Source organism: Ipomoea nil, unplaced genomic scaffold, assembly GCF_001879475.1.
Source record: "Ipomoea nil cultivar Tokyo-kokei standard unplaced genomic scaffold, Asagao_1.1 scaffold2610, whole genome shotgun sequence".
In the NCBI taxonomy this organism is placed as follows: domain Eukaryota; kingdom Viridiplantae; phylum Streptophyta; class Magnoliopsida; order Solanales; family Convolvulaceae; genus Ipomoea; species Ipomoea nil.
In genome coordinates this window covers 58,996-81,376 of record NW_017619038.1, presented here as the reverse complement: position 1 = coordinate 81,376, position 22,381 = coordinate 58,996, and the positions used below count along the sequence as shown (strand labels likewise).

The following is a 22,381-nucleotide window of genomic DNA, read 5'->3' as shown; positions in this document are numbered from 1 at the left end:
TCCATGCCTGCACATTCACTTTGGAACCATGCCTACACATTCACTTTGGAACCATGAGATTATGAATTTTCTGTTATAAGATTATGAATTTTCTGTTATGAGATTATGAATTTTCAGTTGTGAGATTATGAATTTTCTGTTATGCGATTATGAATTTTCTGTTATGAGATTATGAATTTTCATAAAATTCATAATCTCATAACAGAAAATTCATAATTTGATCAGTAACGCGCCGTTAACTCCACATCCGCGATTTTTTTTTTTTTTTTTGCCTAAAAATGACGTCGTTTTGACTTGTGTTCACCATTCTCGGTGAACACGATTCCACGGCATAATTTGCGATGAAGTTGGGGGTGGGTTTTGAAATGTTTTACCCATGCCAAGTTGGGATGAGGGTTGATGGAAAAAGTATAAGGCTGAGTTGGATAGTGGATCTTGAATTCTTGACCCATTGACATCCCAAATATTGAGTGATAATGTGTACATGGATGAATATTGAGTTGATAATATATATATATATATATATATATATATATATATATATAAAGTTTATATAATATTGTAGATGTACTACGGATTCATTAAATTGTACACAATAAAGTAGGATTAATTTGTTGGGCTTGTTTATTAAATTTTACATAATATAGTAGAGTACATTTCAAAAGTTACAATTAAATCTTGCTTGCATTGTCATAAGAAATAATTGATTTATTTTCAAAAAAAAAATAAAAAAATAATTGATTTGATGCTCGTATGGGTTTAGCTCATTGATTTAATAAATTGCTGAACCATTGAGTCACCTTGATTTATATCTTTTTAAATACTTAGTTCGGCCGGAGTGTAGGAGTTTTTGGAGTTAGAGATTCAATTTTTTGAAAGAAGTGATCTTTGGGGTTGAAAATTCAACATTTTGGGAGAAGAAATAATTGATTTGGAGCTCCAACTCATTTATTATTATTATTATTATTACTATTATTTTTTAAATTGAGAAAAGTTCAAAAGAGATGCTCTCTTTCCATGGCAAACCCAATTGGCAGCACCCCTCTGCAACTTAAGACAAGTGTTCACATTTTAAACTAACTCATGTACAATTAACCCATTGTTTATTCCTGGCCCCCCACCCCCACCCCACCCCTACCCCACACACAAATGTCTCTTCTTGTCTTATAATTAGACCATGAAGCTGATGCATGCCACCACAGCACACCATTCCAATGGCTTCTGCTGTTTTGCTTATATTAGCTTCCTTCCTTTGATAAACCAGTTTAGAAGAAAAAGAAGATTATGAAGATGATGATGACCCTTTTCTTGATTCTATATTCTGCTCATTCTCCCAGTCCACTCTATTTCTCTCTTTCACCTTCCAACTAACCCAAAATCTTTCAAAAAAACAGTCAATTAAACCAAGAATTATTATTGCATCAAATAAATAGAAAATTTGCTGTTGTGAGTGGGAATATATGGAGAAATCTCCTCCTTCTTCATCTCTTTCTTCATCATCTTCATGCATTGAGCCCAACAATGATTCTGCCATGCCTAAGCCAGACACCCAGACTGGGCACAAACGCTCCAGAGCCAAGAAAGCTCCCAATCCTGCCCCTACTGCTGCCAGAAAAAGCTCCATTTACAGAGGGGTAACGAGGTAATTCAAATGGGAATTCTATTTAAAATTTTGATTTTTATTTCCTTTTTTCTAAATCCCCTTTAACTGGTTTTATGATTTTTTTATTTTTTTATTTTTTTTTATTTTTTAAATTCTGATGTTTTGACACTTCTGATTGCATGCATGAATATTATTTTTGTAAATTTTTTATTTTTTCTTTAATGGGTTTTGTGAAGTTTTAATTTTGCCTATGATGTTTTTGTCACTTTTGATTGCATGCAAGAAATTTAGTTTCGTTAATTTTTAATTCAAATTTAAAAAAAAATTTAGGCATAGGTGGAGTGGGAGATATGAAGCTCACCTATGGGACAAGAATTCTTGGAATGGCAATAAGAGCAAGAAGGGAAAGCAAGGTGAATTTGCTCTTCTCTTTACAATTTTTTTTTTATAGGGAAAATCAATTAGATCTGCAGTATTAATTTATTAATTTAATTAAATATTGATTAGTTAGTAATTAATTGTATCTAACCCCTACTGACATTTTCTTTTTCTGTTCTTGGGACTATCATTTTCATTTGGACTGCCCACCATTGCCTCTGTTGCTCTTTTAGTTTATTTGGGTAAGTTAAATCCTGCATTTGATTATTTTTTGGAAAATTACTATATGTACCAATGTTTTTTACCATATAATAATGTGACTTGTAACACGTATCATTATGTATTACACGAAACTACATTATATATATATATATATATTTTTTTTTTTTTTGTGAATAAACTACATTATATATGGTATAAGATTTGTTGAAATTTTTGGTTCAGTAGGCAGTATTTGAGTTAAGATTCGGTGAAATTTTTGGCTCAGTAGGTAGTATTAGAGAGAAAAGACCAATATTCAAAACTTGTGGCAGCAATGTTGAGATTATGCCCAAAGTGGCAAATCCCTTGTGTACCAACCAACATTTGGCCCTGTCTGTTAAGTCATTAAGTCAATGTGATTTATATCCTCTCAGATATTTTGTCGGGCTGGGATGTGGGGCTCTTGGGGTTGGGGATTCAACATTTTGAGAGAATATTTGGTGAAATTTTTGGTACAAGTAGCAACGAAGGCTATTTTGTGACTTTGGCGTAACTTTTTTTAAATAATTAACAAAAAAATTTGTTGAATGCAGGGGCATATGATAGTGAAGAGGCTGCTGCAAGAACCTATGATCTTGCTGCTCTTAAGTACTGGGGACCTAAAGCCACAATTAATTTTCCGGTAATTAAAAATCTAGAATTGTTGTTTTGGGAATCTTGGGTACTTAATTGCAAAGTTAATTAGCTCAGAATTTATATTCATCATTTTTGCCAAAAAAAAAAAAAAAAAAAAAAAAGAGTTGTGGTTTTAACTAAATTATAGGTTGAAACATACAGCAAAGAGCTTGAGGAAATGCAGAAGTTGTCTAGAGAGGAGTTCCTGGCTTCGTTAAGGCGACAGAGTAGTGGGTTCTCTAGAGGCGTTTCTAAGTACCGTGGTGTCGCGAGGTAAAACTGTACTATATGTTAGTTGTTTCCTTTTTAGAACATAGTGTACAAATCAACATACACTAGTTCATTTATCATGTTTTTAGGTTACCGTGGTTGTTGAGTGGGACCCGTGCCGGTCTGAGTTCATTACGTATGGAGTGTGACTGACTTTAGTTGTTACGTTAGGGGAGATTCTTGTATAGTTCTGGGCTCTAGTACAATTTTGCCAGTCTGGATTCACTATATATAGAATGTGACGTTAGTTGTTACGTTAGGAGAGATTCTTGTATAGTTCTAGGCTCTAGTACACTTTTGTCCGTCTGGATTCACTATATATAGAATGTGACTTTTGTTGTTATGTAAGCAGAGGTTCTTGTATATTTTTGGACTCTAGGTTCACTATATATGGAACGTGAACTTTTGTTGTTACGAGTTTTGGACTATATATAGTAGACCACTCTAGTAGACCCCATGCCGGTACGAGTTCACTATGTATAACATGTGACTTTTAATTTGTTGTTACATCAGGTAATTATTGTATATATACTTTGGGACTCTAGTAGAGTTATTCACCACAAAAATGTTATTGGAATCGAACGTGTTTGAAAAAAACTTGATTTCAACTATGGTCGAAGAAACTCACATCCATGTATAGTTGAATTGATCATTAGGATCATGTGGATTTCATGACTTAATTATTTCTCCAAGCTGCTAAAGCCATTACTGACACAGACAATTCGATTTTGACAGGCACCACCAAAATGGTAGATGGGAGGCAAGAATAGGACTTGTCTATGGTAGTAAGTATCTCTACTTGGGAACATACGGTACGTCTACTATACATACATACAATTCATAACTCTATCTATTATAGTTGATGTTAGTAATGCTTTAGAGCTGATCGAGCTCGTTTCTATCTTTCTCGCTCTAGATTTTTTTTTTATTTTTTTTGCTGAATTTGCGATGAATGTAATCTTGACTCCATTCTGGTTTAAAGAACTAAAAAGCAGTGACTTGCATTATTTCGCGGTGACTCATCGTGTCATCAACGAATCCAGGATTCAAATAATATCACCCGGGGATGACAATTTCCATTTGATCCGTGGGCATCCCGCTCCCAAAGAACATGCATGAGTTGGGCGACATTGATGGTGGGTAGTGGGTCGTGAGAGGATGTAAAAATCTTGTCTAGGGCTGGTGTGGGTTTTGAAGTTTGCGAGATGCAATAAAAGTATATTACTCGTATTAGTATACTGTGGGTAGCACACAACAAAGATGCACTTGGAAAGATTTCTCACTTTTCATACCTAACCACATCCAGTTGATTTACTTGTCTAAAGCTGACAAAACATTAATTTTTAAAGAAAAATTATCTAAAGCTGACTGGCACATGAACTCCTGATGCCCCAGATCTAATATTTGGTCACACTAAAGTAAACTTTCTGTTCAACAATATATATAAAACTGAAAATGGCCACTTTTCTAAATAGGAAAACCACTTTTCTGGGTTGGGTTCGATCCAAAGTTATTGTTTGCATGCTGTGTGAACTGTGAATCGACCATTTCACTCGGGGAAATCCCTTGTAGTCCCCCAAGAGCAACTATTATCCGGGAGACAAGTCTTCCCAACCATAATGTCTGAGCTTGATCTCCTACATTTTGGCCTGTGAAAGCCTACTAGGGGGGCAAGGATTATTGAATTATTTTTGAGTGTCTAGTACGTTAAGATAAACATATGTAGAACTGCTTTCACTCTTTACCTCTTCACTCATTGACTTTCTAACATCAAATAGGATACGAGGGTACCTCGTTCTAAGTTATAACTGCATATTTAGTTAAACTTTCAGTCTTTCAAATAAGCAACACCTATCCTTGCCCCTTTGGTTTGAGCCGGTCAGCTATAGGTAACCTAGGCTAGTTTACTTCCTTGTGGTCATTTGCTGGCTAAGGTCACAAGGCGGGGTTTACTCACACTCAAAAGGGTTGTGGGGTTTCCCTCATCATCCAAAAAAAAAAAATTAGCAACACCTATCCATGGTATTACCGGGATTTGGATTTTTAATGGGAAATGAGAAATTGAATGTATGTTGATCATGTTAGATTAGCAAGTAGGGTTGAACTTAGCTTTCTTCCGACTACTATCACCTATCTGCATAATGAAACTTGATTGCCATTCACATAAGAATCTAAATCGTACTTATCTATGGTGGTCGTCTTGTCTTGTGGTATTTGTCATAGTTACAGAATTTCGTAAATCTATTGCCAAAAAATTTCAGTTTTGTTGCCTTTATTATTGAAGGAACTCAAGAGGAAGCAGCTGCAGCATATGATATGGCGGCAATTGAATTCAAAGGTCCCGGTGCAGTAACCAACTTCGACATCAGCAATTATGGAGACAAGTTGAAGGAGATTCGAGAGCGTGGCCAAACACGAAGAAATCTGGCTAATAATGCAGAGTCCTCAGCTGAAGTTCAATCCGGTGACCAACGCGACCCTAATCAGGAAATCGAAGATGGTGATGAGATGCAGCAGAATGAACGAGTAGAAGGACACTCGGTGACCTTTGACGAGGAGATTCAACCAGATGAGCTGCTACTTGATCCTTACCCAAAAAACGTAGAGTCTTTACAACCAGAAATCTTGAAACTGGAGGACCCCGGAAAAGAGCATGATGAGCACCCGTGGAACTTGTGCATGGGCGTTGGATTCGAGGCATTCCCAGTGTCCAACATTGACCTCGAGGTGAAGCCTCCGAGCCTCGATTTCTTCAACGATTCCAGCTTCGACGACGAGATTGATTTGGTGTTCGGGAAACGGGTAAGGGGAAGTGACGAATTCAAGCAGGACGATGTTTTTGGGAGCATGCTGATGGATGATGAATTTGAAGCTAAGGCTGTGGTGAAAGGGCAGGAAGTGACAGCTTCAGATTATTCTTCTTCTGTTTCAACATCAGTTTCAGTTTCCAGTGAAGTTGGAGGCTTGGCTTCTTCAAACTTGTTGAACTAAAGGGTGATTGATGGCTGGTTTTTGAACAGTTTTTTTGGTTGTTTTACTTGAAATATTTTGCCTTTCTTTTTGAAGTTTTGATTTCCTATATATATATAGATAGCCAGGGGAAGCTGGTTGGTGTGCTTTGTTAATTAAAAATAATTCAATATATTAAACTCCAAGGCGTCTCACACTCCCGCCCGACAAAATATTTGGAAGGATGTAAATCATGGTGACTCAATAGCTTAGCAAACAATGTCAAATACCGGTGCGTACAAGAATCTGTCTACTATGGACATAATTCTCACACTACCGCGACTGAGGTTCAAACATTGGTCTCTTCTCCCAAATATTGTCTACTGAGGCAATTTATATCCTGCACCAAGGTGCGCATTGCATTGTGCGCCCTGATGCAAAACGTCGTGGTTTCAGATTTCTTTTATTTTTATTTTTTGAAATTTCGCTACCCTGTGTTGGTGGTTAATTTTGTTTAAAAAAAAAATCTCAGATTCAAAAATGTACATAATTTTATACTAGAATACACATAATTGTATACATGAATGTACATTATTGTATAACAAAATACACATATTTTTTTTAAAAAAGATAATACATATAATCTAACATAATACATAATATACATAAACTTTTAACATAATAAACATCAACTCTTAACATAATATACATAAATTTCCTATTTCGGATGCACATAATTGTATAAAAAAGATGTACATAATTGTATAAAAAATGTACATAATTGTATAAACAAATACACATAATTGTATAAACAAATACACATAATTTATAAACACATACACATAATCGCGTCAACTCCCTACATAACTTACCAAAACGACGTCGTTTTGGGAGACGCGGAGCGCACTGTGCTATGCGCGCCGTGGTGCAGGGTATAACGATTGGTCTACTGAACCAGTGAGTTAAGCTGGTCCCGTCATATATTATATTTTCTTTTCTAATATCTCGCAGTTCTGAATAATCTATATTCGTACTACGACATCAATTTTTTACTAGTTGTTTTATTTAGAGTAAAAGACATTTTTGGTCCTAGAATTATAGTGGCACGAACAATTTTAGTCCTCCTTAAAAAAATCAGACAATTTGTGGACACTCTTATTGTGACGAGGACAATTTTAGTCCTCCGTCAATATTCTCGTTAGATGTCCCGTTTGAGGGGGGTAATTGCGCCTTTTCAACAATAGACCTCTTTCTCCTTCACCAGAAAAGCGCGACGGCGGCCTCCACTCTGCAACTCCAACATCCTCCTCTGCCCATGTAAATCGAACATCAACCCAGAGAACAATATTTGAACATAAAAAAAAAAAAAATTGAGAGTGGTGGAAGTGTATGAGTTACTAAAAGTTGGGCATAAACATGTGAACCACCAACCCACTTCAAGAATTAGTTGTTCCGTGCGATTGATTCTGTTCCTCCCGCCGCTCCTTCTTCCTTGCTTTCTTGGGGTGCTTCTCCTGCCTCGGGGCCATCAGGTCGAGCCGACTATCAATGCAAGACGCGCATTTGGTCTCCAGCCAGGTCTCGAAATCGTAGTGGGCGCAACCCATGATTTGGCTCCCGGAACACAACCTGCCGATCATGACCGCTATTACCCCCAGAACAGTTATCACCGCAAGAACCCCAATCACGGGTCCGAGTGCTACTGAGATATCAACACCATAGACATCTGGAAAACCCTACCCGAAATCCTAAACCTTGAAAGAATTTGTTAAAAGGATATCCATTTTCCTTCAATTTCCACTCTATTTTTCGCTAATACCTTCACACAATCTGCTTCCTCTGTAAATTTAATGAGAACATTTCTTGAATCAAGAGATCCGATGTGTGCCTTGCCAGTAATTGGAAGGATTTTTGAAATTGAGCCCTAATTGCTTCAATTGGGGGTTTCTCCTTCAAAAACTTGCCAATCAAGATTAGTTTCCTCTATTTTTCTGCTAAATTTTCCCAATCTGATTCCTTAATTGAGACAATAGGCTTGCCTTCGTGTTTCTTTTGCGTAGCTGAACCGAGATTATCAGAAATTGTACCTTGATTTTCATTCGCAGGCAATCGCTGCTCCGATCCAGCTTCACGATTCTGATTTCGCACAGTGTCTGTTTCGCTATTCTACGCCGTCTCTGCTTAGAGCATAGAGATTCAACCCGACAGCATAAGAAAATTGTTGAATTAAACACAAAGGAAATTGTTTAGACCACAAACTTCATCTCTCTTTTGATCTAATTGTAACACCCCTAATTTTTAAAATAATTAAAGTTTATATAAATAACGCAACTAACATTAATTATCCCAAACAGAGCATAAAACTACCCAAAAGAGTCGGGGTGCTATGCCACACTTAGGTTTGAGAACCTAGATGCACATGCTAAACTAACCAATGCATAATTGATTCGTAAGTCAATATTCAAATACGACCCAAGGCGCGCAGGCCATCTACTATGCTAGAGCCAACTAAGCTAAGTCAAAGGTTGTGACTAGCGCGCTCCGCAGCTAATGCTCATCACCTGAAAAACACTCGATGTAACAATCGTCAGCGAATAATGCTGGTAACCAACTCCAACGCGTTAAGTACAATATAGGTAGATATAAGAAATCATTTTGAAACTGGAATACATATATACTTACGAGACACTAATTTAAATCCAAGATCAAGACTCAAGACACAACAACAGACTCAACAGTATAGAATAATCATAAAGACTAACATGCGTCCTAAGAACACGTTGCAAGACATAACAGACATATAAATAGCAAATAGAGACAACAAAGGCATTCAAGACAATCAGTTAGCAAGTAGTCAGCAAAGCACACAATCCATCTTCCAACCTTATACCAAGTTCCAACCTTGTAGCTCCCCTATGTCCTTATATCAGTTCCAACCTATACCTCCAGGCCACCCATATATCACCTCCTCGTATTCCTCCGGGCAACTACATGCCCCCACCGACAAACCAACTATCAACCACCAACATATCAAGATGGTGCTGCAGTGCCATTCGCATGATCCGCACCTCTAGTGCCAATATCAAGGGGTCACCGCATATAGCCCTGACATGACACCGCAGCACTTATAACCTGACCAATGCTCAACGGCAAGCTAGTCGAAGGTGGATTTGTGCCTTTAGCACAGTAACCGCTAGGGCCTGTACCTTTAGTGCAATGACCGGGCACAAGTGGTGCTAACCGCCAACAATTCATTTCCACCAATCACAATCTCATCATCATCAGTCACACTGGCCATTGCGCAATGACCACGATACTCATCATCATTTAATCAAGCAACACATAATCAATCAATCAACAATCAAGACATAACAACAATGATACATACTACACATAAATTCCTAGAACAATACCCAAAACACCAAACGAGACTCATTGTAACACCCCTAAATTTCAAGGTATTTAAAACTTATAAAATAAAGGTGAATTCATTGATTAAATCCCAATTAGAGCATGAAACTATCCATAAGAGTCGGGGTGCTATGCCACACCTAGGTTTGAGAACCTAGATGCACAGGCTAACCTAACTAAACATAAGAAATCCTCAAATCAATATTCAATACAATCCCAAGGCACGCAGGCCACTACTAACTAAGCTAAGTCCAAGGCTCTGACTAGCGCGCTCCGAAGCTAAAGCTCATCACCTGAAAAATATTCGGTATAACAACCGTCAGCGAATAATGCTGGTAACCCACTCCAACACGTTAAGTACAATATTCGTAGACATAAGAAACTCATTTTGAAACTGGAATACATATATACTTACGAGACTCTAGTTTAAATCCAAGATTAAGACTCAAGGCATATAACAGACTCAATAGCATAGAATAATCATAATAACTCATAGACATCCTAACCATGCAATGCAAGACATAACAGACGGATAAGCATGAGAATAAATAAGGCATTCGTTACAATCAATTAGCAAGTAGTCAACAAAGCACACAATTCATCCTCCACCCTTATACCAAGTTCCAACCGTATAACTCCCCTCCATCCTTATATTAGTTCCAACCTATACCTCCAGGCCACCCTTATATCCCCACCCCTTATGCCTCCAGGAAACTACATGCCCCCACCGGTGAACCCACCTTTCAACCACCAACATATCAAGATGGTGCCGCAGTGCCATTCAATGTATTATCCGCACCTCTAGTGCCAGTACCAAGGGGTTAGCGCATATAGCTCTAACATGACACCGCAACACTTATAACCTGACCCAATACTCAACGGCAAGCTAGTCGAAGGTGGGTGTGTGTCTTTAGCACAGTCACCGCTATGGCCTGTACCTTTAGTACAATGACCGGGCACAAGTGGTGCCAACCACCAACAGTTTATTTTCCACCAATCACAATCTCATCAATATCATCATCAGTTACACTGGCCATTGCGCAATGACCACGATACTCATCATCATCAACCAATCAACACATAATCACATAACAAGCAAGACACACAACAATGACACGTAATACACATAAAATCCTAGAATGATGCCTAAAATACCAAACGAGACTCATACATGACAAACGGGGTACAACGGGACACCGGAAAACATCAAACGGGAAAGAACACCACGAACACGCCGAGATTCCAGCGGGTAGGTGGTGGGTGGAGGACCACCCGCCGGCAGCGGGTTACTATTCCAGCGGGTGGCCGGCGGGCAGACCACCGCCCGTCGGTTGCCCGCTGGAACAGTAGATGCGGGCAGCGGGTATGTGGCGGGTGGTCAGTCCCCCCACCTACCCCCCACTGATACACAGGCAACTTTATGGTCCCGAGATCCCCTGTGGAACCCGAAACCATGTCCAAACACATTCAAACACATAACGACAATACCACGTATTCAACTAACGGGATTAAACCAATAATCACAACCAATGCGTTCAAACACGATTCCTAAACATGCCAGGACCTAACATTAATCACATACGGTTCAGGAGCATCCGGAACCACAAGAACAAAAAGAACAAAAACACAATTACATCCGAAACCACAACCACAACCATTCTTCGAGGATTGTGGGATTTTCATCCCCCGAGAAGGTAGGCGGTTGGTGTTCCGAGACTTGGCGGTGGATTTCCAAGTTTCTGTTTAGTGGTGACGGTTGAAGGACTGCATTGTTTAGTGCCTGGGCAATTTGGGCCAGACGTTGCAGATTCTGAGTCAAGAATTCCTGTGTGGGGAGTTCCGGTGCTTTTGCCTGTTTCCTTTTTGGTGCCATCCTGGGGTTCATAGGTTGATATTATTTTGCATCCTTACCTTGATGTTATGGGTGTAGAGGAAGTTTATTTAAATTACGTGTGAGTTAGGGTGAGGGAAAGTTTAAGGTCTCATAATCTCACCGCGCGTCCTATGATCCCTAAATCTTATCTTACCGAACTCCTAGTGATTTAAGCCAAATGTCCTAAAGTCTGGTCTTAAGAGTCTTATCCTAGGGTCAAACTTAGGCTCTGATACCAACTGTAACACCCCGAGATTTTGAAACTTTTAAAACTTATATAACAAAGGTCAATTCTCATTAAATCCCAAAACAGAGTAATGCTAAATATACGAGTGCGGGGTGCTATGCCACATCTGAGCCGGAGAACTCAGATACACAGGCTAAACTAACTAAATATCCTCAATACATCATCATGGCACGCAGGCCGAAAGGAAAACTATCTATCTACTCCAAGTTCTTCTAGCGCGCTCTGGGAGCTAATCATCTGTGCCTGAAAGCCAAATATATATCTGTTCAGGGAATGATGTCGGTAACCCACTCCAACGTGTTGAAATACATTATAGATAGATATATATAGATATATGAAAATCATTTTGAAGCAGGAAGATATATACTTAAGAGACTCTAGTTTTAAAACCAGGAATGGACTCAGCAAATAGGGGTAAGCACAATAATCAATGATAACAGTTAAGTAGAATCATCATAAAGAATACGCAACTAAGACCACAGTCTATTTCCAAATCAATTATATCATCATTCAATCATCATTTGTGACACTCAATCACACTGAGCTGGCGCCACGGGACCAATCGCATGCCCCGAACATGAGGGTTAGCGCATATAGCACTAACACGGCCCGGCAGCACCCTACCTCATACCGCAGCATGAAGGGAGTTGATCGCAACCAACCCTTTAAAGACCGCTGACGAACTCAACGTCGGACCACAATCCTACACACCGCTGACGCGCCCAGTCAGTGGACTGTGATCCCCTTTACAAGGGGGGACATACGACCCTACACACCGTTGACGGGCACAGTCGGTGGACCGTAGCGGATCAAGCCCTACACACCGCTGAGAGACTCAGTGGGTGGGCGAAGATCCTCGGAGACTACGACCCTACACACCGCTGGCCTATCACTCGGTGGATCGCAGCCAGCCGTGGCCCATCACTCGGTGGACTACAGCCTTCCTCGGGTTTATTGGCCCTACACACCGCCTGGCGCGTCCAGTTCGGTGGGTCATTGTACCCGAGGCCCATGTGGACCGCAGCCCAAGAAGTGAATCACTGACCGCAGACAGGAGGATGAACCGCAGCTCATAAGTAACCAAATAGTAGACCGCAGCCCTATATAATATTTATATACCTGACCGATCGCAACCGGCCTGGTTAACAGTTGGGGTGGTTCTCAACCCATCCAACTGCCCGTATAACCAATTTGATCGCAACCAAATTGGGGAATCATGCATCACATAACACACAATAGCACATATTAGCACATTGGGAGGGGGGACACATAAATAAGCTTACGTGTGATCATTCACATACTAAGAATAGTCCAAAGGGGTTCATACGACTATCACCTAGGTCAACGGGTTACCGGTTCAACTAGCATGCAAACCCTAAGACTCTTTTATCCTACGAATGGTACCCAAAACATCAAACTAGACTCAAGCACGACAAACGGGGTCCGTTAGGACACCACGGGGAATGGGGAACATCAAACGGGGAAGCCAAAGACCCGGGGTGGGTACGGACCAGCGGGTAGCTGGTGGGTGGGGGTCACCCGCCGGAGATCATCGCCCGGGCAGCGGGTTGCCGGCGGGCGAACGCCTGCCCGCTGCCTGGCGGTGATTTTCGGGCAGCGGGTAGGTGGCGGGTACCCCTACCCCCACCTACCCCCCACTGACTCTTTCATCACAATTACGTCCCAGGATCCTTTGTGGAACCCGAAACCATGCTTAGACACTTTTAAACGCAATTAACGACACCACGTAGGCAATTAATGGATCAAAAGCAAGAATCACGCATAACTCATCCTATTACGACTTCTAAACATAAACAACACCCGAACATGCGAATTCCCACCCAAATATATATCAAGAACATTACAACACAAATTCCCAATCCACCCTAAGGCTCTAATCCCTCCCAAATCATCAAAATCACAATTTATCTTTAACATCAAGAAATATCAAGATTTTTCAAGAATCATCACATCAATATCAAGAACCTCTTTTCAACATCAAGATCATCAAGATTATCAAGAATACACATAAATCATCTTATCAATCATCAAGAGTATATCACTAATAGGATAGAGGAATTAGTCAAGACACAAGCATATAGATGGAGGCCAAGGAAGGAGATTATAGCGAAGAAAATAGGTTTTGTTGAGACATGGGTTACCTCTTAGCTTAATTAAATTCCTTGGCTATGAAGGATCTTTCCTTTAAGATTTCTTCTTTCTTGATTTCTCTTATGGAAATCCTTGGGAATTCTTGTGTGGTGAAAGTTATTGTGGTGTGAGTTCTAGGTGCCTCCTATGTCCCTATTTATATATCTAAGAGTCCTTCTTAGGATCTAAATGGTATGGATTTAGCTAATTCTATTTCCTATAGGACTAAGGGTTGGATTTAGGGATAAGGGTCCATGGGCTTATGGTGGACCCTTCCTAATTAATTAATGAAATTTAATTCTTCTTTTTGGGTAAATGTTTAAATAATTAATTGGTTTAGGGGCCGTAACACGGGGTGTTACACGAGGACTTATCAAAACCCACAAAAACAAACCCTTATACCCAGTCTAAATTAAACCTTTTAATCAGATTTCACCTAGCCTAATAAACTGTTCAGAAATATTATTTTAGTCAGAGTGTGAAGAGAAGATCGGGCTAACCAGGTTCGCATTATTTGGTATCAGAACCAGGTTGTCTCTTCGCGAAGACTCATGAAACATTCAACGGTGCCTGTAACGTGGATTCGAGGACGAATCCCTCTAAAGAGGGAGGGAATGTTGTGGGTACGAGAATCAATAATTGAAAGTTAGAATATTTTAGAATTAGTTTTATTAATTAATTAGGATGATTATCTTAAAATTGTTTTAGATTTAGTTTGTTAGAATTATATTATAATTTATGTTTATCTTAGTTTGTTGGTGAGGATTAGATTATCCTATTATTAATAATTATCTCAGTCATGTGGTTGTAATTTGCTTGTTAATGGCTATTTAAGGTCATTGCATGCATAATGAAATATAAAAGTTGAGAATTTTTGAATTAGAAAACTGAGTGTTTTCTGGAACTCGTGATGAGTTCGGCCGTGAGTTGGTCATGGCAAACCTGACTTATCAAGTGTAAAACCCCACTTGTGGCGTCATCCCAAATCCTACGTATCACCGTATAACCCGGTGTGGCCGAGGACTTATAAAAAAACACAAAAACAAACCCTTATACCCAGCCTAAATTAAACCTTTTAATCAGATTTCACCTAGCCTAATAAACTGTTCAGAAATATTATTTTAGTCAGAGTGTGAAGAGAAGATCGGGCCAACCAGGTTCGCATCAATTCCTATGATATGAACGTATGTAAATCGTTGTACCCATTGATTGACACTTGATTGAGGTTATTGTTGAGCCTTGGTCTTCTTGGTAATGATGATGATCTTGTGTGACTATGATTGAAATTGGTGGTGTGTTATCTGAGCTTGGCTCATATGTTGGAGGCTATATGAATGAAATTAATTGTACCCTCGTGTACTGAAAGTTCGGCGGGATGTTGGAGGTTGTTGGAGGGGGGACGATGGTCCCTAGCGGTACAAGGTTGGACTCAGAAGTACAGGGTGACACTTGGAGGTAAAGGTTAGAACTGAAATAAGGCCGGGGGTAGCCATAAGGTTGGAACTATGATACTTGTGACATGTAGTTGTCACTGTGACATGTAGTTGCCACTGTGTGAATGTGAATTCCTTGCTTATGAGCATGTCTTGATGTATTCTACTTTGTGATCAGTAGAGTACATCCTGAGTTGTATTGTCTTTCATGTTTGTTGTCTTGTCGTTGTTGTGAGGATGGTGAATCCTATTTCTTTTGAGAGTGTTGGATGAGTCTTTGAAGTTGACTTCTCTCCTTGGTTTTTGAAATGATATATACTGTATTCCGTTTCAAAATGGTTTTGCTTATACTTATCTATATATGTTATTTAACGCGTATTGATGGGTTACCAGCAATATTCGCTGACTGGGTGTTATCCCCATGTTTATTCCCTTGTTCTACAGGTTTTGAGTAGATATCTGGGAGCGCTAGACGTGGATCGCTAGATAGATTAGCTGACCTGTAGATGTTATCTTTGTTGGCCTGTGAGCCTAGTTTAGTGGCCTGAGTGCCTAGACATCTTTATGTTTTGTTGACTTAATAGTTTTCCCGCTTGTGCACCTATATTTGAGATAGGTGTGGCATAACACTTACCGATTTATATAGCTTCCGCTTGCTTATTGCCTTGATGATTAGATGTTTTTCCTTTGATTTAAGTTTTCAAAATGTGGTAAAATCGGGGGTGTTACAATACATATATATTGGGCTTAGATACTTGGGTCAAAACTATGTAAGAATTAAATACATTTGGGCTTAGGAGAATTTAGGAGATAAAAACATTTTGGCTCAAAAATAATTCTTGAATTTAGATCTTAAAACATTTGGGCTTTGATAATTGTAAAATGATTTCTTAGGTTCGTCTCAGGCAGACTTTTGGGTCAACAATTGTGAAAAAAATGAAAAACAGATCCATTGCTTATGTCGGGATCACAAAAGACTCCCTCGGGTTAAAACATAGAGATCTATGGCGCGGGAAGTCGATCTTTGGCATAAGGGTGGAAGCGTGAGAGAACCAACGCTTAAGTCGGGACCGTGCAAGGTTTCCCCGGGTTAAAACACGGAGCTCCGTGCCGGAGGAAATATGACCTTGGCTTAAGGTTGGTGAGCGGTACATACCGAACCTTTCACTTACTTTAATGTAAAAGACCTTGGCGATATAAGGGTGGATATCGGTTGGGATGTACGCATCATTCCCACTAGTATGGCTCGGCTATACGCCCTTAGAATATAGGAGGTGAATTTGAAATTTTGCATGCTTGAACCGGTGTGGAGAGTGTGTTCCCTTGAGTTTAAATCTTATCCTTTGATAGGGGTTTTTGCTTCATTAGAATATTCCTTGAATTGCAAAGTATGGCACATGGTTGACACACATTTTGATAGCATGAAGGATTTCTCCCCCTCCGTTAAGCCACACACTCGTTATGATTGACCAATTGTTTGATTGAATTTGCATGAAGCATCTTTGGCACTTAAATGATCTTGTTTTGATTGAAACCTTGCTCGAGGACGAGCAAGAAGTAAAGTGTGAAAAGTTTGATAAGCGCCAAATATGCTATGTTTTATAGGGTGTTTAATAGGATAATTGTGCTTTAATTGGAGTCCTTTATGCCTAATTTGTGCTTAAATAGCTTAATTTGATAGAAATTAGGATTAAAGACTAATTATATTGCCTTTGTAGAAAAACAGCAAAACATTGTCATTTTCAGGGCATTCCGGCAACAGTTCGGTAGATCGTTCATATCCTGAGCTAGGAGTGTCCAAATTAGGTGATTCCAGTGGCCATGGTTCGGCAACTTCAAGGGCTACAACTTTGTAGAAAACAGGAACGGCAAATTCTGACGCACGCTCCCCCACATGCGTTGTAAAGTGCGTTGTCGGGTGCGTTGGACGGTTTAGTTTGCGGAAATTTCAACCTTTTGCCTATTTAAAGGCCTAGTTGCGGGACTACTACATTACTAATCATTTTCCCTCTTTAGAAATCAGATTTTACAGTTCTTAAATTAGGTTTAGATTAGGTTAGGTTAGATTTACATTTCCTTGAAGATCTACACTCATTGTTCTACAAATTCTCCTTGGATGCTTACACAATAGATTGAAGATTTGGGTAACCACTATTCCTTGTTTATAATTTCAGATTTAATTTTTTTTTTTTTTTGCTATCCTTGTAATGATAATGAGTGCTTAGATTGCTTGGATTTGGATTGGATTTGATTTGTTGATTATGTATTCATGCTTAGTATGGTTTATATGATGAGATTTGATGTATGGATTGTCCTTGAATGCCTTTGTTGTAGAGGTGTGCATATTGATCTCTTTCCATTGTAGGATCCCAATGGTTAGATGAGTGTGAGAGTGGGAGTTTAGCAAGAGATTGCACTCTCCTTAGTTTTGCCCTTGCAATGCCCTTCCTACGACTCGTGAGGGCGAGCTTAGGGGAGGAGACAGTAGACCACCCACCAAGTGTTTGATAAAATGCCTCACCCGACGTAGGGAATGAGAGTTTAGGTGTGACGCCACCTAATGTTGGTGCCTTGGTTCTTCCTTAGGTTAGGCAAACTTTGCATCATCCCTTATCCCAAGTTAAAGACCAATGAATGCATGATCACAAATCCTTTCCATCCAAATTCCCGTTTTACTTACTAGTTTGTTTTCTTTTATTTCTTGATTTCCTATGCTTGCATCCTTGTTTCCTTACCATCCTCATCTTGCACCTAGCATCTCTTGTTGAGACATTGTGACACTAGATTGTTTGCACTTTACTTACTCCGACTTGCCATCCTTGAGTTCGACACTCGGGAGTTCCACATTCCCGTTTACACTTCATTCCATCACATACCATCCCACTAGTACTAAAAACCGTTCGTCACACATCAAATTTCCATTAGTTTCACTCACTGGTTTGGGAATTGCTTCGTGCAAATTCACATGATGTGATTCACTCTCTCATTTGCTTCGGACAAACTGATGTGATATAATTCATTCCCTCGTTTGCTTCAGGCAAACTGATATGATATAAATTGCTTTTATCTTTCAAACCAATGACATTTAAATCAATCATATCATGTATGACATTAGTCAAGGATCATTCTTATAAAGGGGTATACCACTCGATCCTTAAATAACACATAATTGCACTAAGTCATATTCAGAGAGGAATTTGTCATGTTGACATCTTAAATTTAGTCAAATGATGATTATCATAATTTATTGATAATACCAATCCTTCTGGAATTGATAATAATTCAATTTTGATTTAGCAACCAGTCAATTTCATACGAGAGTCATGTTGCATGCATGAGAAAATTTCCATATATAAAAAAGCATGCAAACTAAGAGAAAAAACTCCGAGAAAAGTAAACTTTCTCCGAAAAATAAAGTTCCAGAAAGTAAAATTTTAAGAAGTAAAATGAGAAGTAAGATTACAGAGGTAAGCTTAGAGATGTAAGCTTAGACCATCTCCAATCCAAAATACCAAATTTTACACCAAAAAAAAGAATATTTCCAGCATATTCCTACACCAAATTTTTTTCATCTCCAACTCATTTACACCAAATTTTATTCCTACACTAAAATAATTTATATTCTCATAAATTAAAAGTTTATATTTATACTTTTATTATTTTAATATAACATATAGTTGTAATTTAATAAATTAAACTTTAATTATGTTCTATGTAATTTAATTTTTTATTAAATTATATTTAATATTAGTCTTGTTTAATCGTCTTGATGAGATCTTTCAAATGATATATATTTTTTTTAATAACATACAATTTATGTTTAAATATTTAACAAAATATGTAAATAAAAAAATAAAAAAATAAAGAAAAAAAAAACCCAAAAAGGATACAAAAGGAATTTTTTAGAAAAAAAGGATTAAAAGAAAGCAAGGGCAAATGGGGAATACAAAATTACACTAAAAATGGCGTAGATGAATAGTGCAGCGCCAAAAATATAGTGATTTGGCGACTTGATTGGAGCTATTCTACGCCATTTTTTCCTCCAAATTTGGTGATTTGGCTCTAGCAGGAGATGGTCTTAGAGAAGTAATCTTTTTGAATAGTCACTTTTTGAATAGTCAATCCGAGTAGTAAAATCAGCAAAGTAAAATCACTTTGCACTCATAATAATTTGCGTCCAAAAATAACTTTTGGAGTATATATACTTCTCGACCATGCAATAAATATTGCGGTCATTAATTAACTTTTCAGGTGCTTTAGGCATAAACTAACTTCTCGGATGTTTCAAGCATGAGCTAACTACTCGGATGCTTCATGCATCAGGCATGAACTAACTTTTTCAGCCATGAATATATTTTCATACATTGTTCAAAACATTATCATGACACCAATAATTTATTCATCGATACCTCACCATCATTTCATTATCATCATTTATCGCAGTATTTGCTTCAGGCAAATTAGCTAGAATCATCAAGATGATGCGCATTCTTTGACGACCAAATGCTTTGGTGTGCAGCACGTAGGAATTAATGCCCTTCACACCCACATTCAAGGTTGAAAAAATCGCTAGGCGCCCTCTAGGCGCCTAGGGACCGCCTAGGGCGCCTAGAGCGATTAATCGGTGCCTAGGTGGCCGACCGCCTAGCGCCTAGGCGCCGATTCTAGGCCCAACTTTTGCAACACTACCCACATTGATAGCAAACCTGCTTCTGGCTAGCATTTTGCCTCGATGAGTTTGGTCGTCCTTGAATATCTTGATTACTTTGTTTCTTATTCTGAGCTCGAAACTCATACCACACTGGTTATAATTTCGACCGCAACCCCTTATAAAGTTGCTCAACTGGGTAACATTATGTGCTTGAGGCACCTGTGCAAAAACCAACCAGACATGCATTTTGATTCTTCATCAACAACTAGTTATGTTTCTTAGACACAAGGCCGTGCTAAAATCAACTAGTTATGTTTCTTAGGATGCTTCTCATTATTTGTTGTCTTGTACTACTGCTAGAGTACAAATTACTCGCATGAAAAGTCGGCAATGTCTTTTCAATTAAATATTTCTCTAAAACTTCTTGTTTAGAGTTTCACTTGCGAGACTAAATCTCAAAATTAAACATGAGATTAAACTAGTCAAAATGTGTTTGAGGAAGAGCATTTGATGATTTCTGGTCGGAATAGTCCTTCAGGGACTTCCATTAATTCAATGGGTTCTTTTTCAATCAGATACTCATTTTTAAGATCGTGATTCAAGTGGTGACATATGAAAATGAGAGCTTGTGCCTTCTAGGTATCGATGCTCTGTGACTTAGCAACAAGAAACTTGACTCAATTTATTCTTTAGATGCCGAATATATTTCAATATCAAGAGCTCAAGCTAAATAATTTATTCATTCATAAGTGAGCTCAATAAATTCACATTTGGCAATGGAAGACGTAATCTACAAAACATATAACATATGTTCTCATATACATTCATAATATCACATGTTCATAACAAAAATAAGGAATTTGACATCTTATAGATGCACATCAAACTTTCAAAGATGAAGTCAAAAGGTAAAGTCTGAAAGAACAAATTAACATTTCGAAAAATACACATGAGACCATAAAAATGACCTTTCGAGTATTCAAACTTTCGGCAGAAAACAAAATATCCTTTCGAATCCATGCAAGGAAAAACATAATTTTCCATTTCCAAGCATGAAAACATTTTGAAGCATTGCAACCTTTCGTATACCATGCTCAAATTGCAGCAATATATATAACAAAAATATTTATGTAAATTTAGCAACAACATCTATGCAGTTTGATATGAATGTTCTTATGTGCAGCATATATTATCAACATGGTGTAAATACATTGTATATACGAAAAATCACTTCTATTTACACAAACATATATATCACATGCTTTCTTCCGATTCAAAAAAATCAAAATGAAATTGGAAACCCATATTCAAGAATTTGTAAGTATATATACGAATCATATGAACATGTGCAATATAAACCATGTATTATACGAATCCTATTAATATGCTTGCCTAATATAAAAACATGTATTGTAACAGATCCAGACATATCGTTTATCGAAGATTACGATAGAGACTCATGCTTATAACGTGTTGTAATTTGACATATCAACTCGTTAGTTCTCGCGTGGTGTTTGCACGATAATGCTTGGAGATTGTATGTATATGAGTATATAAAATAGATAAGTAAAAGGGAGAGGAAGAACACAATCATATGAGACCATCTTTTCATTGAGCTTTCACCTTCAATTTATAGGAACCATTACAACCTTTCACATCCTTTTAACATAAGTAATGAAATAAGTAAAGGCTAACAAAAGGTCACAAGTTTAATGGTCAATATTTATAACAACCTAAAACCATAATTTTTCTTTTAAATCCTTAAATTTGAAGGTGTATTTCACATTTTCATATTTTTCCTAAATTTCTTTTTTAAAACTTATGTGATCCCAACTTACCGAACTAATTCTGAGCTCACAGGACCTCGCCTCTAGAGTCGCAAAGAAGTAAATTGCGAATCACGCAATCAACCTACCGATCAGATCCTAGTCTTCATGTACGCACAAGAGATCCAATCCAACTTTTTGGGAAGAACTTTTTCCCTAATTTTTTTTTTTTTTGGATACCCAACATGTCAAAGTATCTATGATGTCCCCGTACTATATTGTTTTGTTCAATTTAGTCCTTCTACTTTAATTTTGTTCATATTAGTTCCTATACTTTAAAAATTGAAACAATTAAGGACAATTGGGCAAATATTTATGTATTTATTTTGGACATATTAATGTAATATATTGGTAGTAAAAGTAATTAATTTTAAATATTTATAAAATAATATATGAGTTGGCATGTAAGTATGATGACATGGCAAATATAATGTCAACACTACATGCATAAACTATTGTTCTTAATTATTTCACTTTTTAAAGTACATGAATTAAATTGAACAAAATTAAGGTAGAAAGAATATACACACTACCAACCTCAAGTGAGGTTCAAACCTATCAATTCCTACTTTAGAAAATAACTAGATACCAGTGAACCACAAGCCACTTAGTACTTTTTTCCTAATTATTAAGTCACATGGCGGATATTGTGATTTTAACTCCAGCCCTTATATTTTCCAAACATTCTCCCAATTTCCCTAAAGAAATATTTT

At 38.0% G+C, this 22,381-nt stretch overlaps 1 protein-coding gene across 2 annotated transcripts; it reads left to right on the top strand.

The window, feature by feature from the left end:
* The first annotated feature begins 1,217 nt into the window (after positions 1–1,217).
* On the top strand, positions 1,218–6,184 carry LOC109154130 (ethylene-responsive transcription factor WRI1-like). Of its 2 annotated transcripts, none has more exons than XM_019301995.1 (7): positions 1,218–1,642; positions 1,934–2,016; positions 2,215–2,223; positions 2,776–2,864; positions 3,006–3,130; positions 3,863–3,939; positions 5,412–6,184. In XM_019301995.1, exons 1-7 carry the CDS (start codon positions 1,461–1,463, stop codon positions 6,116–6,118), a joined length of 1,272 nt encoding a protein of 423 aa, XP_019157540.1. In that variant the 5' UTR covers positions 1,218–1,460; the 3' UTR covers positions 6,119–6,184. The 2 variants fall into 2 exon arrangements, with proteins under 2 accessions (XP_019157540.1, XP_019157541.1); XM_019301996.1 differs by having other exon boundaries at positions 1,555–1,642; positions 3,020–3,130.
* Positions 6,185–22,381: the final 16,197 nt, after the last annotated feature.